The 18,803-nt window shown below is 35.8% G+C and overlaps 1 protein-coding gene across 4 annotated transcripts in view; it reads left to right on the top strand.

Moving 5' to 3' along the window:
- Positions 1-18,803, top strand: part of LOC150109078 (uncharacterized) — a 324,345-nt gene that overhangs the window by 190,488 nt on the left and 115,054 nt on the right. For all 4 annotated transcript variants that reach the window (XM_090411522.1, XM_090411531.1, XM_090411541.1 and 1 more), the window contains exon 7: positions 1,460-1,544. In XM_090411522.1, coding sequence (XP_090267648.1) covers positions 1,460-1,544 — 85 coding nt within the window. The remainder of the gene's footprint in view (positions 1-1,459; positions 1,545-18,803) is intronic.

Below are 18,803 nucleotides of genomic sequence, written 5' to 3'. Positions count from 1 at the left end.
AAATTCTAGCACAAGGAAGTGTGTGAGGCTATTTTGAACTTTCTCAACCTGAATAAACGTCATGACCTCAATAATTTGGTCAGTTACTACCAGATCTTATTCCTGTCACTCTTCCATATTCAGTAGAATTCAACTAGCATAATGACACTCCAAGACGTGTCCAGGATGCTCAAGTTATGCTATTAGGATATTGTCATCTCCTTCAGGGGCATTCACTTAATGAACAAGAGGTTCAAAAATTATTTGGTTCCTAACAGTCCAGACTGCTCTATTAATAATACTCTTACATATTGACAGTCAATAAATTGATAGTGCTAAAATTCCTTCTCCACCAGGTTCTCATCTTGTCACCAAGTTCTACTTCTATTTCCAGACTCAGACTCTAGGTTTGAACATCCATCATGAATGTTTTTTCTTTTACTTTTTTTAAGAGTAATGTTCAACTTTTTTTTTTTTTTTTTTTTTTTTGCTGGGAAACGTTCCTGTCTTATTATAAACTTGTATTTCTGTACACACACTCCTGAAAATGACTTTACCACAGAAGCTAAAATATCAAGTGTAATACAATAATTTACATTTACATGACAATGTAAATATAAGTGGGAAAGTAATTTGCCTTTCTGCTGTTGACATAGAAGGGCCATACAATTACATGATACTGTACCAGAAGTCTATTGACATAGAAGGGCCAGTTAATTGCTGTTTTGAAGATTTGGATAAATGGTAGATCATATTTAAAGTAGATTACTGTGGTTTCTTTATTTTTGTTAGTACATTTTTATTTTCTAGATATTAACTGAATCATTAAGTTGTTTACAATGAATTTGTTGGATAACTCCTGTCTATGAGGTCGCAAACCTCTACTACATTAGTGGCTGGGCTATGGTAATCTGGAAACCTTGCTTTAGAGATCAAAGCATGAAACTTTAAGCCACTTAAGTAAGCAGTGTGATAGTTTCACATTGGACGATGAAATTCATCACTTACCTAAAGATATTTACAGACATCCATGTTTGTAAATGTCTTTAGGTGGAATTCGGACCTGTAAGCTATGTTGGGAAGCTGATATGATATGTTCAACAGTCCAGTAGTAGTGTACACTGTCCAACAGTTTCGTGAAACGATCATAAATTGGAGTGTTGCCTGTACATTCATCTTATTTTTTTGTCTTTTCATCTCAATAGTATGTGTGATATGCATGGCTGTGACTTAAAGTAGTTCTTTATATTCCACTAAGCAGCTCAGAGAAATTGCTGCTGGCATAAGGATGAGTCTGAAATGGCAGAAAAATGAGCAATAACAACACTCATCAAAATTGAACATAAAACTACTTATATTGGAGTATACTATGTAGCTGAGTTTGAAGTTTTATCCAAGTTAGCTTTTAAAAAAATTTTGGATATAAATTTTAATTTATGTGAATGAAATAGTTTTTACATTAAAAATATTTTTTAAACAGCCAAAGATCATAAACTTAGAATTGGCAGCTAAAGTTTTGATTGGTGATGCGACAATAGATAAAACTGAATCTGTGAAGTTCAAAAGTGAGTTTATTATTATTTTTTATTATTATAATATGATACCTCCAAGGACTCATCTTGAGTGGGCACATTATAAAATGTGTATTAATTCATTTTTATTTTTTAAAGGAGTAATTCGGTGTTTAATTTTCTGATTGGTGGTGAATGCCCTAAAATGTTACAAATGTTTACACTTTGATATTGCATTTTTGTTTACCACTATTCAGAAAATTCCACACCCCATTAAAAACATTTTTTAATGTTTTTTTTAACATAGTTTAGATAATTATATCAAATAAATGCAGAACACTGGGTGATTTCTTTCAAAATATGTCATATTTATAGATCAGCCTGAAAAATAATTTATACTGTGTTGTTAAAAAAATCTGTGTTGAAATCCATTTAGGATATGAAGAATTGTTAGGAAATTTGAGCTGAAGCATGTTAGTTGGTTTTATTAGGGGTAGTAGATTCCCCCCCCCCTTGCAAAGCAGGCATAGTCAAAAAAATATGTGCAGTTAACAAATCTTTGCTTTGCTTTAATTCTGGCACAACATTAAATCTTCATATACTACTGCATATTATGCTGCATATAAATTTCGTGAAATGTAGTCAGTTTTTTTTTTTGATGAAGAATACTCAAAAAAATAAAGGAAATGTTCCAGGTGAACATTAAGTCAGAAGATGAAGATCATAAACATGATTACAGATCTTTTATTTATTTTTTTATCTTGGATATCAATTTTAGTTTTGCCTTGCCTAATCATCCACCAAAAGTGATCCAGGTGAAACTAAAATTGAAATGCCACAACCAGTTTTAATATCTCCTTAATCCTTCATTTCATAAAACTGCATTCAGATAGAGTGCTGATAAAAATGATCAGATTCACGAAACTGAATTACATAGAGACAGTCTAGTCTACATCAGAAGTACCAGATGTTATTGAATTCCATCCTGACAAAGTGAAGGTAGAGCAATGTAAAATTTCCATTAACTTTTCTCTTTGTGTCCCTGCAAGTGATTTAATGCCAACAAAAAAATTTTAAGTGACCTGACAATTTTTCCATGGATTCTAAATTCAGAATTTCAATAAAATTCACTCTGGCAGAACCAGGGATAATGTGCATGTTGTATTTTGAGAAGTGCAATTTTTACAAATGCACCAAAGTTTGGGATATTTATGTGTTTTTAAGTTCAACCAATAGATGTGGTTCTTTGAACACATAAGTGGGTTACAGAAATTATTATTATTATTATCATTGCACCTCCATGGAGTCCAAAGACTCATCGAGGGAGGGCACCTACTCTACAACTCTTCATCTCTACCACTCCACCAACCGCAACTACCTTCATCATCTACACCATCTACCACCACCACCACTAGTATTTTCACATACAATCATAAACATTCATGCCCACGGGGGATTCGAACCAGCAGCCTTTTGACTGGAGAGCGGATGTGCTAACCACTCATTATGATAGCTGTGTGAACAAAAATTGAAAATAACTTAGAAAAGTAGCAATCTGTCTTATTCATAAACAATAAATTACATGATAACCACAGTAAATAACTTAAATGAAACGAAAATACAGATATCAAAGAAATGGGAATAGAATACAAGGTACATACAGTTAGTTGGTGGTTTATCAATTAAAAACTGTTGCCACGTGCTAGAAATTAATATTAATAAATAATATTATTAAAAACTATTTTTGACGGTTACATAAAATAAGACTCTCCCAAACTTTTGGGGGAGAGAGTGAGAAAGAGAGACATTCGTTCCAATTCAGATTTGGCCAATGCAAAAGGGCTTTGCAACTTTCTTTTAAAAGGCATAGTTCATATTTAAACCTGCTTCTATGAAGAAGACGAGCTTCATCCCACTGGATTCTGTGTTTAGTGTCAATACTATGTTGTGCCAGATCAAACTTTTGAGGTTTCATTTATTTGATATAACATTGATGTTCATTAATTCTTGTTTCCACAGCCTGTCTGCCCATAGTTTGTTAGATTACATTCACAAAGTATCTGGTAAAAGCCAGCTAATGAGAGAGGTGACAGTTTGTATTTTGTAGATGGCAACAGATGAGAAATTTTATTGATAAGAAAATATGTTGGAATAAGATATTTCTTTAAAATTCTACCTATCAGTTCAGCGATGCCAGAAATATAAGGGACCGGAGCCCTGCAGTCTGCTGAAGAATCCTGAGGTGTTGGAACATAGGAGTCAATTATCTGCTGATTTGATTAGGGTTGTAACCATTAAATTCCATTAACATTTTAATAGTGAGAAATTCTTGTAAGCGTGAGGGAGAGGAGCACACATTATGTCTCTATTAATTAAAGACTTGATAACACCAATTTTTTGAGATGATGAGCAGACTTTTGATGAATATATCTGCCAGTAAATTAGGTAGGTTTTTGATAAACGCTGGTTGATAAATTACCAGTGGCTGTGTGCTTTAGAAGGATGTCTAGGAATGGTAAATAAACTACTAGCCTTTTTTTCCTCCATGTTGAATTGAATGCATGGGTGAAAGCTATTGATCTGGTTTCTAGGAAAGTGGCAAGTTCATTTTCAGAATGAGGCCAAATAGCAATGTGATCATCAACATAATGAAACCAATGAGAGGATTGGGGATGAATGAATGAGAACAAGGTATCTTCCAGATGGTTCAAAAAATAGTTTGCCAATGGTGGGGACGGAGGGCTACCCATGGCAGTGTGCCTTCAACTTGTCTATAGATCTTGTTTTTCCAGCTGAAATATCCTAATTCTATAAGAAATTCAAAAATCTTTGCAAATATCAGGAGAGTAATTATCATATAGTAAAGTAACAGTGTTAATTTACTATATGAAACAATGTTAAAGCTGACTAACAAACTGATCTTGTATCTGAATATCCTTGATTTTCTCAAGAAAATGTCTAGAATTCTTGATGAATGATCTGGATTGTCCAGTATGGGCAATTAATAAATGTGACAGAAATTTAGCAGTTCTATAGGTGGAAGAGTAACTAGTAAGACCCATCGTGAATTGTATTGACTCTCCCACTTATAGAATTGCTAAATTTCTGTCACATTTATTAACTGCCTTGTATTATTTTGTACCATGTATTCTTGTTTTTCTTTGATTTGCTTGTTTCTATGCACTGATGAGGTACTGTTATTTTCAGTACAAAATATCTGTACTTTCATTTCATTAAAGTTAATTACTGTGGTTATCATGTAATTTATTGTTTAGTCAAGCCACAGGTACCTTTTAAAGATTATCTTATTCGTAAACAATGACAGCCTACTACATTGCTGTTTATCATAATGGACTACTCATCATGAACTAGCACCCTATACCTTCTGTCCAAAAAGAAACCGAACTTTTTGAAAATAGAAGAAACTAGTGGTGCCACCTGTTGTATCCTTTTGTTGTCGAAAACGGCAACCTTCATTAGTGTTGTGTCAACTGTTTATGACATTTGTGTCATTAGAAGCAGAGTTATAGTGCCAAGAATGACAGTGTGTTTTGACAAACGGTTGGAAAAATGAGTTTCAAACAGAGAGCTGCGATTGACTTTTGTGTTAAACATGATAAAAGTTTTACCGAAATGCATCAAATGCTTCAAAAAGCATACAGCGGTGAATGCTTATCCCGTACTCAAGTTTACGAGTGGTTTAAGCGATTTCAAAGTGGTCGTGAGATGCTTGAGGACGACGAAAACCTGGGCCGTCCAAAAACTGGACTGAGTGAAGTTAACATCCAAAAAAAAAAAAAAAAAAAACGTGATTTCATCAAAGAAACCCCGAAATTGTCCATCCATGAGATTGATTAAAGATGAATTGGGGATTCCAAAATCAACTTTGCACAACATTTTGACCGAGAGTGTGGGCCTTCATAAATCGAATTCGCAGTTTGTTCCCACAAGTTGATCGACGACCAAAAAATGTATCGAATTGAACACTGCATGGACCTCATTAAAACTGTCGTAAGGACTCAAACTTCCTTGAAATTGTTACTGGTGATGAAACTTTGTGTTTTGAGTATGAGCCCGAAACAAACCAGAGTGCTGAGTGGAGACAACCAGAAGAGGGGCATCCGAAAAAAAGTCACTTGGAGAAGTCAAAAGTAAAGACAATGCTGATTTATTTCTACGATTCCGAGGGCATTATCCACAAAGAATTCATTCTGCCTGGCCAAACAGTCAATGGTGAGTTTATCTCGAAATTTTCAAGCGGTTGATAGTGAGAATTCATCGCATACGGCATGAATATCGTGATGCAGGCAGCTGGTCACTTTTGCACGCTAATGCATCATCTCATTGTTCGAACATTGTGAGACAGTTTTTGAGCAAAAACCAAGTTTGTGTGTTGGATCACTCACTGTATTCACCTGATTTAGCACCCTGTGACTTCTTTCTCCCCCCCCCCCCCCCCCGACTTCATTTGCCGATGAAAGGAAAGCAATATGACACCATTGAAAATGTTCAAGCGGCAGTAACCACGACCCTCAACAGTATCCCAAAAACTGATATAAAAAATTCATTTGACAAATTGATTGACCATCGAAAAGAAAGTGATACAAGGGCTGCGGAGTCACATCGCCGAGAAGTGGACGAGGGCTACCGCATCAAGGGCGGTTGCGGTTAAAGAAGCGAGCCCAGCAAGTGGAGAGGATGTTGCGAGTGGGAATGTTGAATGTTGGAAGCATGACTGGAAGGGGAAGAGAGGTGGCAGACATGATGAGGAAGAGAAAGTTTGACATTTTATGCCTGCAGGAGACAAGGTGGAAGGGAGAAAAGGTGAAGGAACCAGGAGACGGGTATAAATTGTTCTACTGTGGAGCGAATAAAGAGGGAAGAAATGGTGTCGGAATTGTGGTGCGTGGTGGAATGAAGGATGAAGTACTGGAAGTGGATAGGAGGAGGAACGACAGGATCATGTGAATGGAACTGGGTCTAGGAGAAGAACTGGTCATCTTATGTGTATATGCCCACAAGTTGGCTGTACAGCAGAAGAGAAAGATGAATTCTGGAACATGCTAGATGAAGAAATGAGGGAACAGGAAGAAAACGAGATGGTGATTGTCGGAGGAGACTTGGGCACACAGAATAGGGACTGTGAAAAGGTACATAGTGGCCATGGAGTGGAAATGATGCACTGGGAAGGAGAGAGGATTTTGGACTTTGCAGTAGGATTTGATCTGGCAATTGTGAACTCCTTCTGTAAGAGGGAAGAGCATTTGGTAACATTTAGAAGAACAATAGTTCACAGATTGACTACATTTTGACTAGAAGAAAACATCTTAAGGCAGTAATCCCAACAGATCAAGTGGCGCAGCAACACCGGCTGCTGTGTGCAGACTTTGAAATAAAGTCGAAGATAAGAACCTTTGGAAGCCATGGGAGGAAGAAAATTAAGTGGTTTCGCTTAAAAGAAGAGAGTGTGAGGAACCGTTTTAGGGAGAAGGTGTTAGAGAGGATTTCAGATGGATTAGAAAGTGTAAAGACTGGTGGAGACATAATTCAAAAGTAATTCTAAGCTGTGCAATTGAGGTGCTTGGTGAAGCACCTCAATTGCACATCTGGAAAGATTAGAGAGCAGGAGGGAGGATTGGTGGTGGAATAATGAGTACAAGAAGCAGTGACAGCTAAGAGGAAGGAAAAGCAGAAGTGGGATGAGTCAAGAGTGGAAGAGGACAGAGAGGAATACAGAGAGAAAAAGCGAGAAGCCAAGAGAGTTGTTGCACAGGTGAAGGCCATGGTATATCAAGACCTTTATGATCAATTAGAAACAAAGGAAGGACAGAAAAAGATTTATCAATTGGCAAAATGTAGAAATAAGGCATCAAAGGACATCATACATGTGAGGCAGATCAAAGACTCTAGAGGAAGGGTATTAAGGAGGGACGTGGATATACCTTTAAAGCCCTTTAAAGTATATTCTCCAGATGGAGAATATACTTTAAAGGGCTTTTGAATGAAGAAAATGCAAGGACTGACGGAGAAGATGGGGAGCCTTATGAGGGGATGGTGCAGAACATTAGTAGAGTGGAAGTGAAGGAAGCCATAAAGAGGATGAAGAATGGAAAATCAGTGGGCCCTGACAGGATCCCAGTGGAGGCATGGAAGGCACTGGGGGAAGAAGGAATTGACCTGCTGTGGGACCTGTTAATAAAAGTTTGTCAACAGGAAAATATATCCGAGGAATGGAGGGAAAGTACTCTTGTCCCCATCTACAAGAGTAAAGGGGATGCACAAGACTGTAAGAATTACAGAGGAATAAAGTTGATGTTCCACACAATGAAAATCCTAGAGAGGGTTCTTGATGGAAGAATGAGGAAGGAGTCGGAGATTGCAAAACAGCAATTTGGCTTCATGCCTGGTTGATCAATGACAGATGCTATCTTTGGGGTACGACAGATAATGGAATAGTTTTGAGAGAAGCAACGGGAGCTACATCTGGTATTTATTGATCTGGAGAAAATGTATGATAGAGTGCCAAGGCAAGAAGTCTGGAGGTGTCTGAGGGAGAAGAAGGTACCAGAGAAATATATCAGGTTGATGCAGGAGATGTACAGAAATGTGAAGACAAGAGTTCAAACCTGCCTGGGAGAGACAGAATGTTTTCCAGTGACAGTTGGCTTGCATCAAGGGTCAGCATTAAGTCCGTTCCTGTTTAATATTGTGACGGGGAAGTGAGAGAAGACATGCCTTGGACTATGTTGTATGCAGATGACATTGTACTGTGTGCAGAATCAAGAGAAGTGGCAGCCAACTAGACATTTGGAGGAAAGTACTGGAAGAGAGAGGTATGAGACTGAGCAGAAGTAAGACAGAGTATATGTGTTGCAAAGTGGATGGCAGCCAGGAGACAGATCTGGAGCTGGAAGGAAATGTCATCAGGAAGGGCAGTGACTTTAGATACTTAAGTTCAACAATGAAAGAGGATGGTGAGGTTGAAAAGGAAGTGGGATGCAGGATACAAGCAGGATGGAGGAACTGGAGAGAGATGGCTGGAGTGCTATGTGATAAGAGGGTGCCGATCAAACTAAAAGGCAAAATCTACAGGACAGTAGTGAGACTAGCTATGATGTATGCTTTGGAAACTGTGGCCCTGAGGAAAAATAATGTCAGCAGGATGGAGGTAGCAGAGATGAGAATGCTTAGGTGGATGTGCGGTGTGAACAGAAAGGATCATCTGAGAAATGCCTATATAAGGGGAACGGTGAAAGTTACGAACTTGGGAGCAAAGATACAGGAGGCAAGGTTGAGATGGTTTGATCATGTGATGAGGAGGGGGGAAGAAAGGTCATGCAGATGGATGTGCAGGGAAAGAGGAAGCGTGGACGGCCAAAGAAGAGATGGTGGAGAAGGACTTGAGGATGAAGAACTTGGACGGTGCTATAGCTCAAGACAGGAAGTTGTGGAGGAGACTCACCACAAACAGTGATCCCTACTTAAGTGGGAAAAGCTGCAGAAGAAGAAGAATTGACTGTGCCAAATGCTATATTGAAGCTGATGGAGAGTATATTGATTGAAATAAATGATTTGAATAATTATAATTGGCCTGTGTTTTAGTTTCTATCAAAAGTTCGGTTTCTTTTTGGACAGAGGGTGTATTATGATGAAAGCTTGTGTGTACCCCCAATGACCCAGAGTTATAATGCAGAAAATTAAACTCCTGATGGTATCATCCTAGTTCTATTGGAAGTTTATGACTGATGAAAGAGTAGGGACCAAACCAAGTGTGGTCTACTATACTTACACACTCCCAAGATGGACTGTGTGCATATGCGCATGCACAGACAACAAGTTTTGTTGTAATCTCCAAGCACAATGTGTGTAGAGAGAAAAATGATTTCCTAAACTTTTCAAGGTATAAAAATTCCAATAATTAATACTTAAGGAATTGACAGCATACACTAGAAATATAAATAAAATCAACTTTAATATATACTTTCCGATATTTGGCAACGTCACGTTGCAATCTTCATGGAAAATTAAGATAAAGACACGTGCACGCAAGTACTACATAACAGCAAATGAGAAATGAAGCGAGGAAGCTAACGTTTTCCTAAAGTCTTCATGGTGCCCCCCCCGGCGGGCTATATTAGGTGTTCTTGGCCTTTGGGCTGAAGTTCTTCTGATGTATGTTTCCCAAATTTGGGGCAGTCTCATGCATCCAAATTTGTTGAGGTTTGGCATGTTCCTGAGGGCTGAGGCTGATTCCACGAATAGTCTCATATTTGAATTTGCTGCGGTGTATTACTGTGGCTTTCTTCCACCTTATTCTGTGGCGAACGTCCAGAGTATGGTCTACAAGCCCAGAGTGGCTGTACTGGTGAAATCGGATGTAGTCCTTGTATTCTGAAATTCTGATATTTGCTGTCCTGCCTGTTTGGCCAAGGTAGGACAATTTACAGCTGCAAGGGACCTGGTATACACCAGGTAGGTCTAGGGGAAGTGGTTGGTCTTTAGTGGAGTGGATAAGGGATGCCAACTTTTATTTTCTAATTCTTCGTAAAAATCACCTCTTGATGTAATAAATTCTTTTATTTGTGACAAAAGAATGATAAATTGCTCAAGTATTTTACTTCTGCTCAACCACATCACTTCAGTATGTTATAGTAGGTTGTCATTTTCAGCATTTTCATCTTTCAAAAGTAATTTAAATAACCTGTTGAGTTGCTTTTGATTTTATCGAATTAATAATTTTTGTTACAATTGACATTACATGTTTAAAATTGACAGTTTTAGCATATAACATTTCCTAATGAATAAGACAATGATATGCAATAAATTTAGGAAATAAAAAGGGTCCTGTCTGCACAAGGCAATAAATCCATTTTCCTTATCAGTCATTGCTTGTGCATCGTCAGTAGTAATTAAAGTTAATTTGTGAATTGGTAATTTTTTGTATAGTACAAAATCTTGAAAAACGGGAAAATATATCCTCTCCTCTAGTGTGCCCCTTCAATGGAATAATTTTAAGAAATTCTTCTTTTGTAGAAAAATCATTAAATAAAATTTTCACTGAAATTGCTAATTGTGATGTATCTGTTATGTCTATCGATTCATCCAGCTGTAGCGAAAAGAAAATACATTTTTTTATTTAATTTGCTAATTCTGTTTCTAAATAAACTGCAATTGATTCAGTTCTTCTAGTTACAGTTCTTGCTGATAACTGTAACGTATTTATAGCCGAAGCTATTTCGGTTTTATTTTTGAAATCTTCAAAAAGTGAATCTGCAGCTTCTAACATAGCTTCTTTAATTAAATCTCCATCTGTAAACGATTTTTCTTCTTAGCTAGCAAATGGGAAATTTTAAAAGATGCGACTGTTACTACTTTTGACTGTTGCAATAGTTTAGTAAAAAAACTTTGCTGTTTAGTAATGGATGAGAAGTGGAGGAATTTTTTGAGGCTTTAGAAAAAGCAACTGACATAATGAAAAAGGAAAAGTTGGTCCTTGTTGGGGATCTAAATAGCAGAGTAGGAAAGATTGTGAGACATACAGAAATATGTCTTTTTTTGGGAAAATTTTCTCCAAATTTTTTGGGAAAATTTGGAGAAAAGAGCAAAGCTAATAATAATGATAAATATCTGTTGGATTTCTGCTCAGGACATGGACTGGCTATTACTAACATCATGTTCCAACATAAAAATGTGCCCAAATTCACATGGAGAGAAGAGGCAAGGAATAAGAAAAGTCTCATTGACTATGCTATTGTTGATAGTGATGTTTTCTCCCTGGTGCAGGACACCAGAGTGTACAGAGGATTTGAAATTGGAAGTGATCACTATTTTGTCTCGAGCAGGATAAAATTGAATTTCATATTGAAAAGAATGACACTTAAGAAAGTCTTAAAGCGAATAAAAGTTGAACAGCTCTCAGATGTGAACTGTAGACTAAAATACACAAAGATTATTGAAGAAAAAATGAAAGAGTTTGAGAACAGGAATCAAACTTTGGAGATTCAGTGGCAAGCCTTGAAGAAAGCCCTGATTCATTCAGCTAGAGAGGCATGTAGTGAAGTTGTCTGCAAGGATAGAAAAATTAGAACTCCATGGTGGACACAGGAAGTTAAAGAGGCAGTGAAGGAAAAGAAGAAAGCATATCAAAAGTTCCTGGCAAATAAGTCAGCTTGTGCTGTTATAGAATACAGAGACAAGTGTAAGAAAGCTAAACACCGTGTAAAACTAGCTAAACAAAAGTCATGGGAGGACTTTGGCAAGTATATAGAAAATAAATATCAAGAAGGTGGCAAAATATTCTGGAGGTTGTTGAAGAAGCTTAGGAATGGAGGAAAGAGTGCTGTAAAAGGAATTAGAGATAATAAAGGTGAAATGAAAACAGGAGAAAAAGATATCCTTGAAGTATGGAGTAATTACTTTGAAAAACTGCTAAATGAAACAAGCAGTGATGACAGCACAGTGATAAAAAACACTGACCAGGCATGCAGTCAGGAATACATATCCATACTTGAAGTAGAAAAAGCCATCAAAGGCTTGAAATGTGGAAAGGCAGCAGGAGTAGATGATATTCGACCAGAAATGCTGAAGTATGGTGGTATAAGAGTCTTACAGTGGCTGCACTGCATAGTTCAGAAAGCCTGGACAAAGGGATGAATTCCTGATGAGTGGAGTAGAGCTCTAATAGTACTCATATATAAAAAGGGAAATAAAACTGAATGTGAGAATTACAGAGGTATTTCCCTACTGAGTGTTCCTGGCAAGATCTATGCAAGTGTACTTGAGAAAAAGTTGAGAAGAATTGCGGAAGAAAAGCTTGATGAAGAACAAGCTGGATTCAGGCCAAATAGAGGCTGTCAGGATCAGATCTTCACTTTACGACAAATAGTTGAGAAAGCATGGGAATGTAACAAAGATCTGTATTTAAGTTCTGTCGATCTGGAAAAGGCATATGACTAGGTGCCAAGAGAGAAGCTGTTCAACGCTACAGGTATATGGTGTCAATGGGGCATTATATCAAGCAATACATAGTCTTTATTTGAGCTGTAAGTCAGCAGTTAGAATTGAAGTACAGGAAAATGGTTTAATGTTAAATCTGGTGTGAGACAAGTATGTACATTATCCCCTCTGTTATTCATTATCTATGTGGATCACATTATGAAGGAAAGTGGTATTAAACATGATATCAGAATTGGAGAAGTTAATGTCAGGTCTTTGCTTTATGTGGACGATGTTATACTTCTAAATAAATCCGCTACAAGTTTGCAAGATTCCCTGATTAAATTGAGTAACTGTTGTAATAGATATGATATGAAAGTCAGCATTAAAAAGACAAAGACAATGAAAATAGGCAGAATCATTGAAAATGTCAACTGTGTTGTGAATGGAGAACCTCTGGAACAAGTAAAACATTTCAGCTACTTATGCACGATTTTTAGTGAAGATGGTAAATTAAATATAGAAATTGACAACAGAATCAGCAAAGCTGGTATGGTGGGAAGTCAGTTGCATTAATTCATATGGAATAAGAGAGATATTAGTCAGAACACTAAATTAGCTGTATACAAGACAGTGTTCAAATCGGTTTTAACTTATGGATCTGAGTTGGGTCAGCAGTAAAACACTTGACCAAAGACTAGAGACCACAGATATGAGAGTCCTGAGAAAGATTATAGGCGTAAACAGATAGCATCAATGGCAATATCATATTAAAAACAAGGATATTAGGAAAGAACTTGACATTGTCAGCATCCAGGAATGCTTTAGCAGAGCTAATCTCATGTGGTATGGTCACTTAAACAGAATGGGCGAAGAAAGATTAGCAAAACAAGTGTTCTCTGCCAGGTTGGTAACAAAACGACCCAGAGGAAGACCATGATATAGGTGGATTGATATAGTACAAAGTGCTTTAGACGATAGAAATATAAGATCTGATAATGTTGGAGTCTTGACAAGTAACGGACTGATTTGGAGGAAAATTGTAAATGGGAAGTTAGTAATGATGTCATTTTTTTCTTGTAGTACTATCATATCCTGTACACCCCTTGAGGGTACATGGCAGGAATTTGATGATGATTTGAAAGATAAAATTTTTTTTTTTTTTCTGATTTTGAATTTCACTGGATAGTCAAAATTAAAATTGTCATGAATGGTTTTGAAATGTCTTTATGTATTACTTTTTTTAGAAATAGCCACACTATTATTGCATAATAAACAAATACATTTGCCATTAAGATTGATAAAGCAGTACTCTTCCTCCCAGTCCTCATTAAAATTGTACGTTCTTTTCCTTTCACGTTTATCCATTATAAAGGATTAAAAATATCTTTGTAAACAAAGTATTTTATATTTACACTGATAGCAGGAGTGATTCAGCAAACACACATACTAAAAAACAAATAGGGTTCTAACAATTTTTAGAAGTGGTGTGAAGGGTAGTGAGAGTGGTCGCATTGATAACTAGATGACGTCGACAACTCACTCTACTTATGACCAGTCGTCTCTCGTCTTAATAGCACTAAAAAAAAAAACAGTTTATAATAATTTCTCTGTGGGCGCACTAAAAAATCACTGAGGGTTCTGCGCTGCTGACTCCTGATCTAGAGTATACACACCTGTAATATAGCTTGTCTTATATAATTTCCAATAGACAGCAACCCAATTTGTTCATTCATACCAGTGTTGGCACGTGTCATCTTTTTCACGATCCCTCGCAAAATTTTAGCTGCATGCGATGTGTAGTTCTCATTTGGCACACATTTAAAATGGCCATGTTTGCATTTTTCATAAAAATGGAGAAAAACGAGTTTTGTGCACTGCTAAAATACTGTTATTTGAAGAAGTGGATGGCCATGTAAATCAATGCTGAGTTAGATGCAGTTCATGGGGGACACCAGCATTAAAGACTATTTTTTTTTTTGGATAAATAAGTTTAAACGTGGTCATAAGTCCATCAAAGATGAAGCACGTGCTGGATGCCTGAATGTATAAATACTCATTTATAAAATGAATGTACAGTGGTATCTCGCTAATCAGAACCTCTTTAGTCCGAACCCTCCAGTAATCCGAACTGCAGTTTGAAAGAAAAAAAGGTTTTATTTATTACATATTATTATTTTGTGTACTATTATTTTTATTTAATAATTATTATTTTAACTATTATTATTTATTTTATTATTATTACGGTACGGTATTTTTTTTCATACTGTCAATTGCACGGTTATACTGGAGGCCTATTTTGATTTATTGTGTGTTCACATTTGCATTTTTATACTGTACAGTACGTACTGTATTGTCGGCATGAATCACAAATATACACAAAAACAGGAAATTCAAAACGTGCATAATTTGGTTAAAAATATAAATGTTGAAATTTCACAAACAGATGTTACGGAATGGATTACAGGTAGAACGAAAGTGAATTCAAAATCAAATCAGGCGCTGAAATTATAAATATGATGCTACAGAATGAATTAGAAGACGATGATGACCATGAAGAACTCGAAGAAAAAAAAGTAAAACATGAAGAGGCAGCTGACAGTTTTAATATGTGTGTAGAATGTGCTAAGTAGAATGATACTGTTAAGTTCTGAGTTAAACAAAAATGAAATTAATTTAAGTTTTCTTCAGACTTAACCACGGGCTTGCAAATTTGAATCATTTATTGATGTACCAGAATATATTAGACTCTTGTAAATTTCACTAAAATATTACTAAGCTGAGAATCCTTCATTTTATATGTGATATTATAGAGTATCGTGAATTGCTAAGCTGCTTAAGTGTAAGTACTTATAAATTGCTGGGTGAAAGAGATAATCCAGATAATTCATTTAATAATTGTCCTTAGTATTAATGAATAAGTGTGATTTTTTTGTAAGCCTTAACTGAAGTTCTTTGTCATGCATGCTAAGATAGATATTGAGTATCTAAGTAAATTAGTGCTCATTCATTAGCAATTGTAGATTAAATATTAAGAGTGAATTCATAGAATGTATAATGTTTCAATTGAATTAAATGTTTTGTTTCTTTTGTTTAACTGATGACTTGCCTGATATTCTTCTCTGTTGCACTTGCTCATAAATTACGGACCACAGTGGGAGATTAAATTATAGAAAGGCTACGACTGCAAATGTAACTCTTAGTAACATAAGATTGTATGCTAAACTGCGTTCTGGTTCCTCGATTCTACACTATCTGTTAATCTAGGATTCGGGGTGGTGCAGTGAAAAGTAAATTTTCCCTGAATCCAAAAAAGGAATTAGAACCAGTGTGAGACAAAGGAATAGGTATCCGCCATTAGTAATTCCTTTGTCCCACAAACCACTAGCATCATTCTTGTAAGTATAGATCGGCAAAGAGAGATATTGAAGTTAAGAGAATTAAGATTGAACATAAAGTTTTAGTATAATTAAGAATAATCAAGAGGTAAAGATAAGAGTCTATATTAATATAGACTAAATATAGAATAAAATAATAAGAATAAAATAAGAAGTAAAATTTTACTTCTTATTTTATTCTACGATATGTGGAATACGCCATTCCACAAAATTTTGTTGTTAATGCAGCTCCGAGAAGAAGCATTCGAAAAAAGTTTAGCTTCCAAGAAGCAAAAGAAAACCAGTGACTTTTTTACAAAGAAATAAAAAAACTTTTTTTGTGTTATTTTGTGAAACTTTTTTATTGTGTACAAGAAAGTGATATTTTTTACGCAAATTAAGTTACGTACTGAACTATGCAATTTTATTAAATCAGAATCCTCAACAATACAGGTACATACAAATTAAATTTTTTACTAAAATAAGCTTGTGTACTGTTTTTGTTTTACATTACAGTAGCTTTTTTTCTATCAGTTAATTTATTTACAGAATTAAATTGATGTACCATTAGAATCTGATTATTTTTTCTTAAACGCTAGTTATTGTTGTCTCTTGGGGGGAAATTCACTAATCCGAACTTTTCGCTAATGCGAATGCCACGGTTTTTATTAGTTCGTATTTAAATGTTAATTATCAACACTATTTTTTGATTGGCCACTCGCCTTCATCACGAGATATATTTCTATCTTTTAGCAACAGTGCTTCTGTAATTAAATTATTTCTGGCAAAATCATGTCCAAAGCTCTCAAAATCCAGTTGCACAACAATTCTAATGATGCTCTCTTAATCTTAATCCACCCCTGCACAATCCAAGATCGAGAAGAAGTCAATGCTCTTACTCCCACATTTTCTCTACTGGTTGCTCCAGTCTCTACGCATATGATTGGTGCAGTGTTAACAAAAGATTGTGCGACTCAATGACAAAGGCAAGTTGATGATTGTTGAGTTGAAATGCTGATTCTCTTCAACCGAATTCCAAAATATCTGAAACTGCCAGAACAATATTCACTATCCATTTCTTAAAGTTTTAAACTTTTTTTGTGTGCGAACAATATGTGAAATTTTTAAATTTATTTTTTCGTAATGTATAATCGGGTGCGAGATATACACAAGGGCGAGTTATTTTTGAGTAAATACAAAACTTACCATCATTATTAGCATTCCTTTTCTCCACATTTTCCCCAACGTTTCTATATGCCTGGTGGGATTCATTTCCTACTCTGCTGTTTAGATCTCCAACAAGGACCATATTTTCATTTTCTTTGTCAGCTGCCTGCCCTAACAAGTCAAAATATTGTTCCATTTCTTCCTTGGCAGAATCTTCTGTGACACCGGTAAGTTTCATTATCCATTTTCCCATTTTGAAATTTGTCCACGTAACTACTTGAAACTACCTTCCAATATAGGAGTTTATCTTCATGTTTGATGTTGAATGCTATCACTACTCCTTCCGTTCCTTGGTCATTATTTCCAAATAAGTATTGTATAACATACTATACTTATTATTTAGTATGATCTCACCTGTTTTTGTCTTCTTTGTCTCAGTAATGTAAATTATGTCCACATGATACCTTCCATTTATTCTGCAGTTTCAGTTTCCTTTCCATTGATCTATCCTTGTATTGATGGTTTTTATCTTAATTTCTTCTGACGTTGGATTTGTGCTTTTTCTTCTTCTAGATGTTCCAGCAGCATACTTTTCTGTTTTCCCTAGTTCCCTGATGGAAACAGCAGGGGTCTTAGTTAATCAGGCGATGGCCCATCTGGAATGAAAGCTCACAATGCTGTGCCAAGAGAGAGTACAGTTGGTTGGTCAACCCCAAATTGCCAGCCCATCCTTGTTTGTTCAGTACCCAGCAGGTACCCACTAACAGGGTGCATCACATGAAGGTGAGGATTGGACATTAGGTACAAGTAACTTAAGGTGATGTGAAGGTCTCCCTCCTGTTACTTACTTTTGATCTTTAAGTGAAACCGTGAAATATATTAGATTCACAATATTTTATTAAAATTTCAAAAGTTTCTACTTCTTTCTTAAAAGAAGAGTGATTCAATCATATCAAGATGTGTAAAAATATTTTGAATTCTTTTTGTTGCCATATTCACTGTTGTTATAATCACTTATACATATGATGCCACACAGTAAGTTTCTTTATATTCTAATATCATTTTGAAACTCCATACCATAATAAATTCACAATTTTTACTACAATTTGCTTGTATCATTCATCTTCCTTAAAAAAAATAAATGTTGGGTACAGTAATTGATTTAGATATTTGTTTTAACAGAACAAAATTAACAAAAAAAAAAAAAGGCAAGTTTTAAGCGATAATAAGCAACTTAAATAAGAAATCTTGTAAATATATCTAAACATAATTAGACTATGTAAAAAACGTATGGAACATGTAAAATCAGGGAGCATAAAATTATTATTATGGGTATCTCCATGGAATCAGTAGACTCATCGTGGGAGACCCCAACTATCAAAACAATATCTATCATACCTCTTCTTAAATTCATTTACAGATGAAGAACTCACAACTGAGTCAGGCAATGCATTCCACTCATTCACCACCTCCAAGCGAAAAATGTAGTTCTCACATGCTTGTTAACCACACTTTTCCTTAATTTCCAAAGATGACATCTTGTTCTTCCATCACTATCACACAGCTGAAATATTTCCCCTGCATCAATCTTATAAAAGCCTTTTAGTAATTTAAATGTTTCTATCATATCCCCTTTTTTCTGCCTATCAACCAACCTCTGCAATCCACAAGCACTCAATAGTGTAGTGAGCATTTTTTACATCACTCACCAACTTAGTCACTCTCCTCTGAACCCTCTCCACAACCTCCTCATCTCCAAAGAATCCAGGTGACCAGACTTGATCCCAGTAATCCAAATGTGGAAGTATCAACGCCTTACAAAGGGGAATAATAA

This window comes from Typopeltis vanoorti, chromosome 2, assembly GCF_054136105.1.
Source record: "Typopeltis vanoorti isolate ZY-2024b chromosome 2, IOZ_Tvanoo_1.0, whole genome shotgun sequence".
Taxonomy (NCBI): Eukaryota; Metazoa; Arthropoda; class Arachnida; order Uropygi; family Thelyphonidae; genus Typopeltis; species Typopeltis vanoorti.
This window is presented reverse-complemented; position numbering and strand designations above follow the sequence as displayed.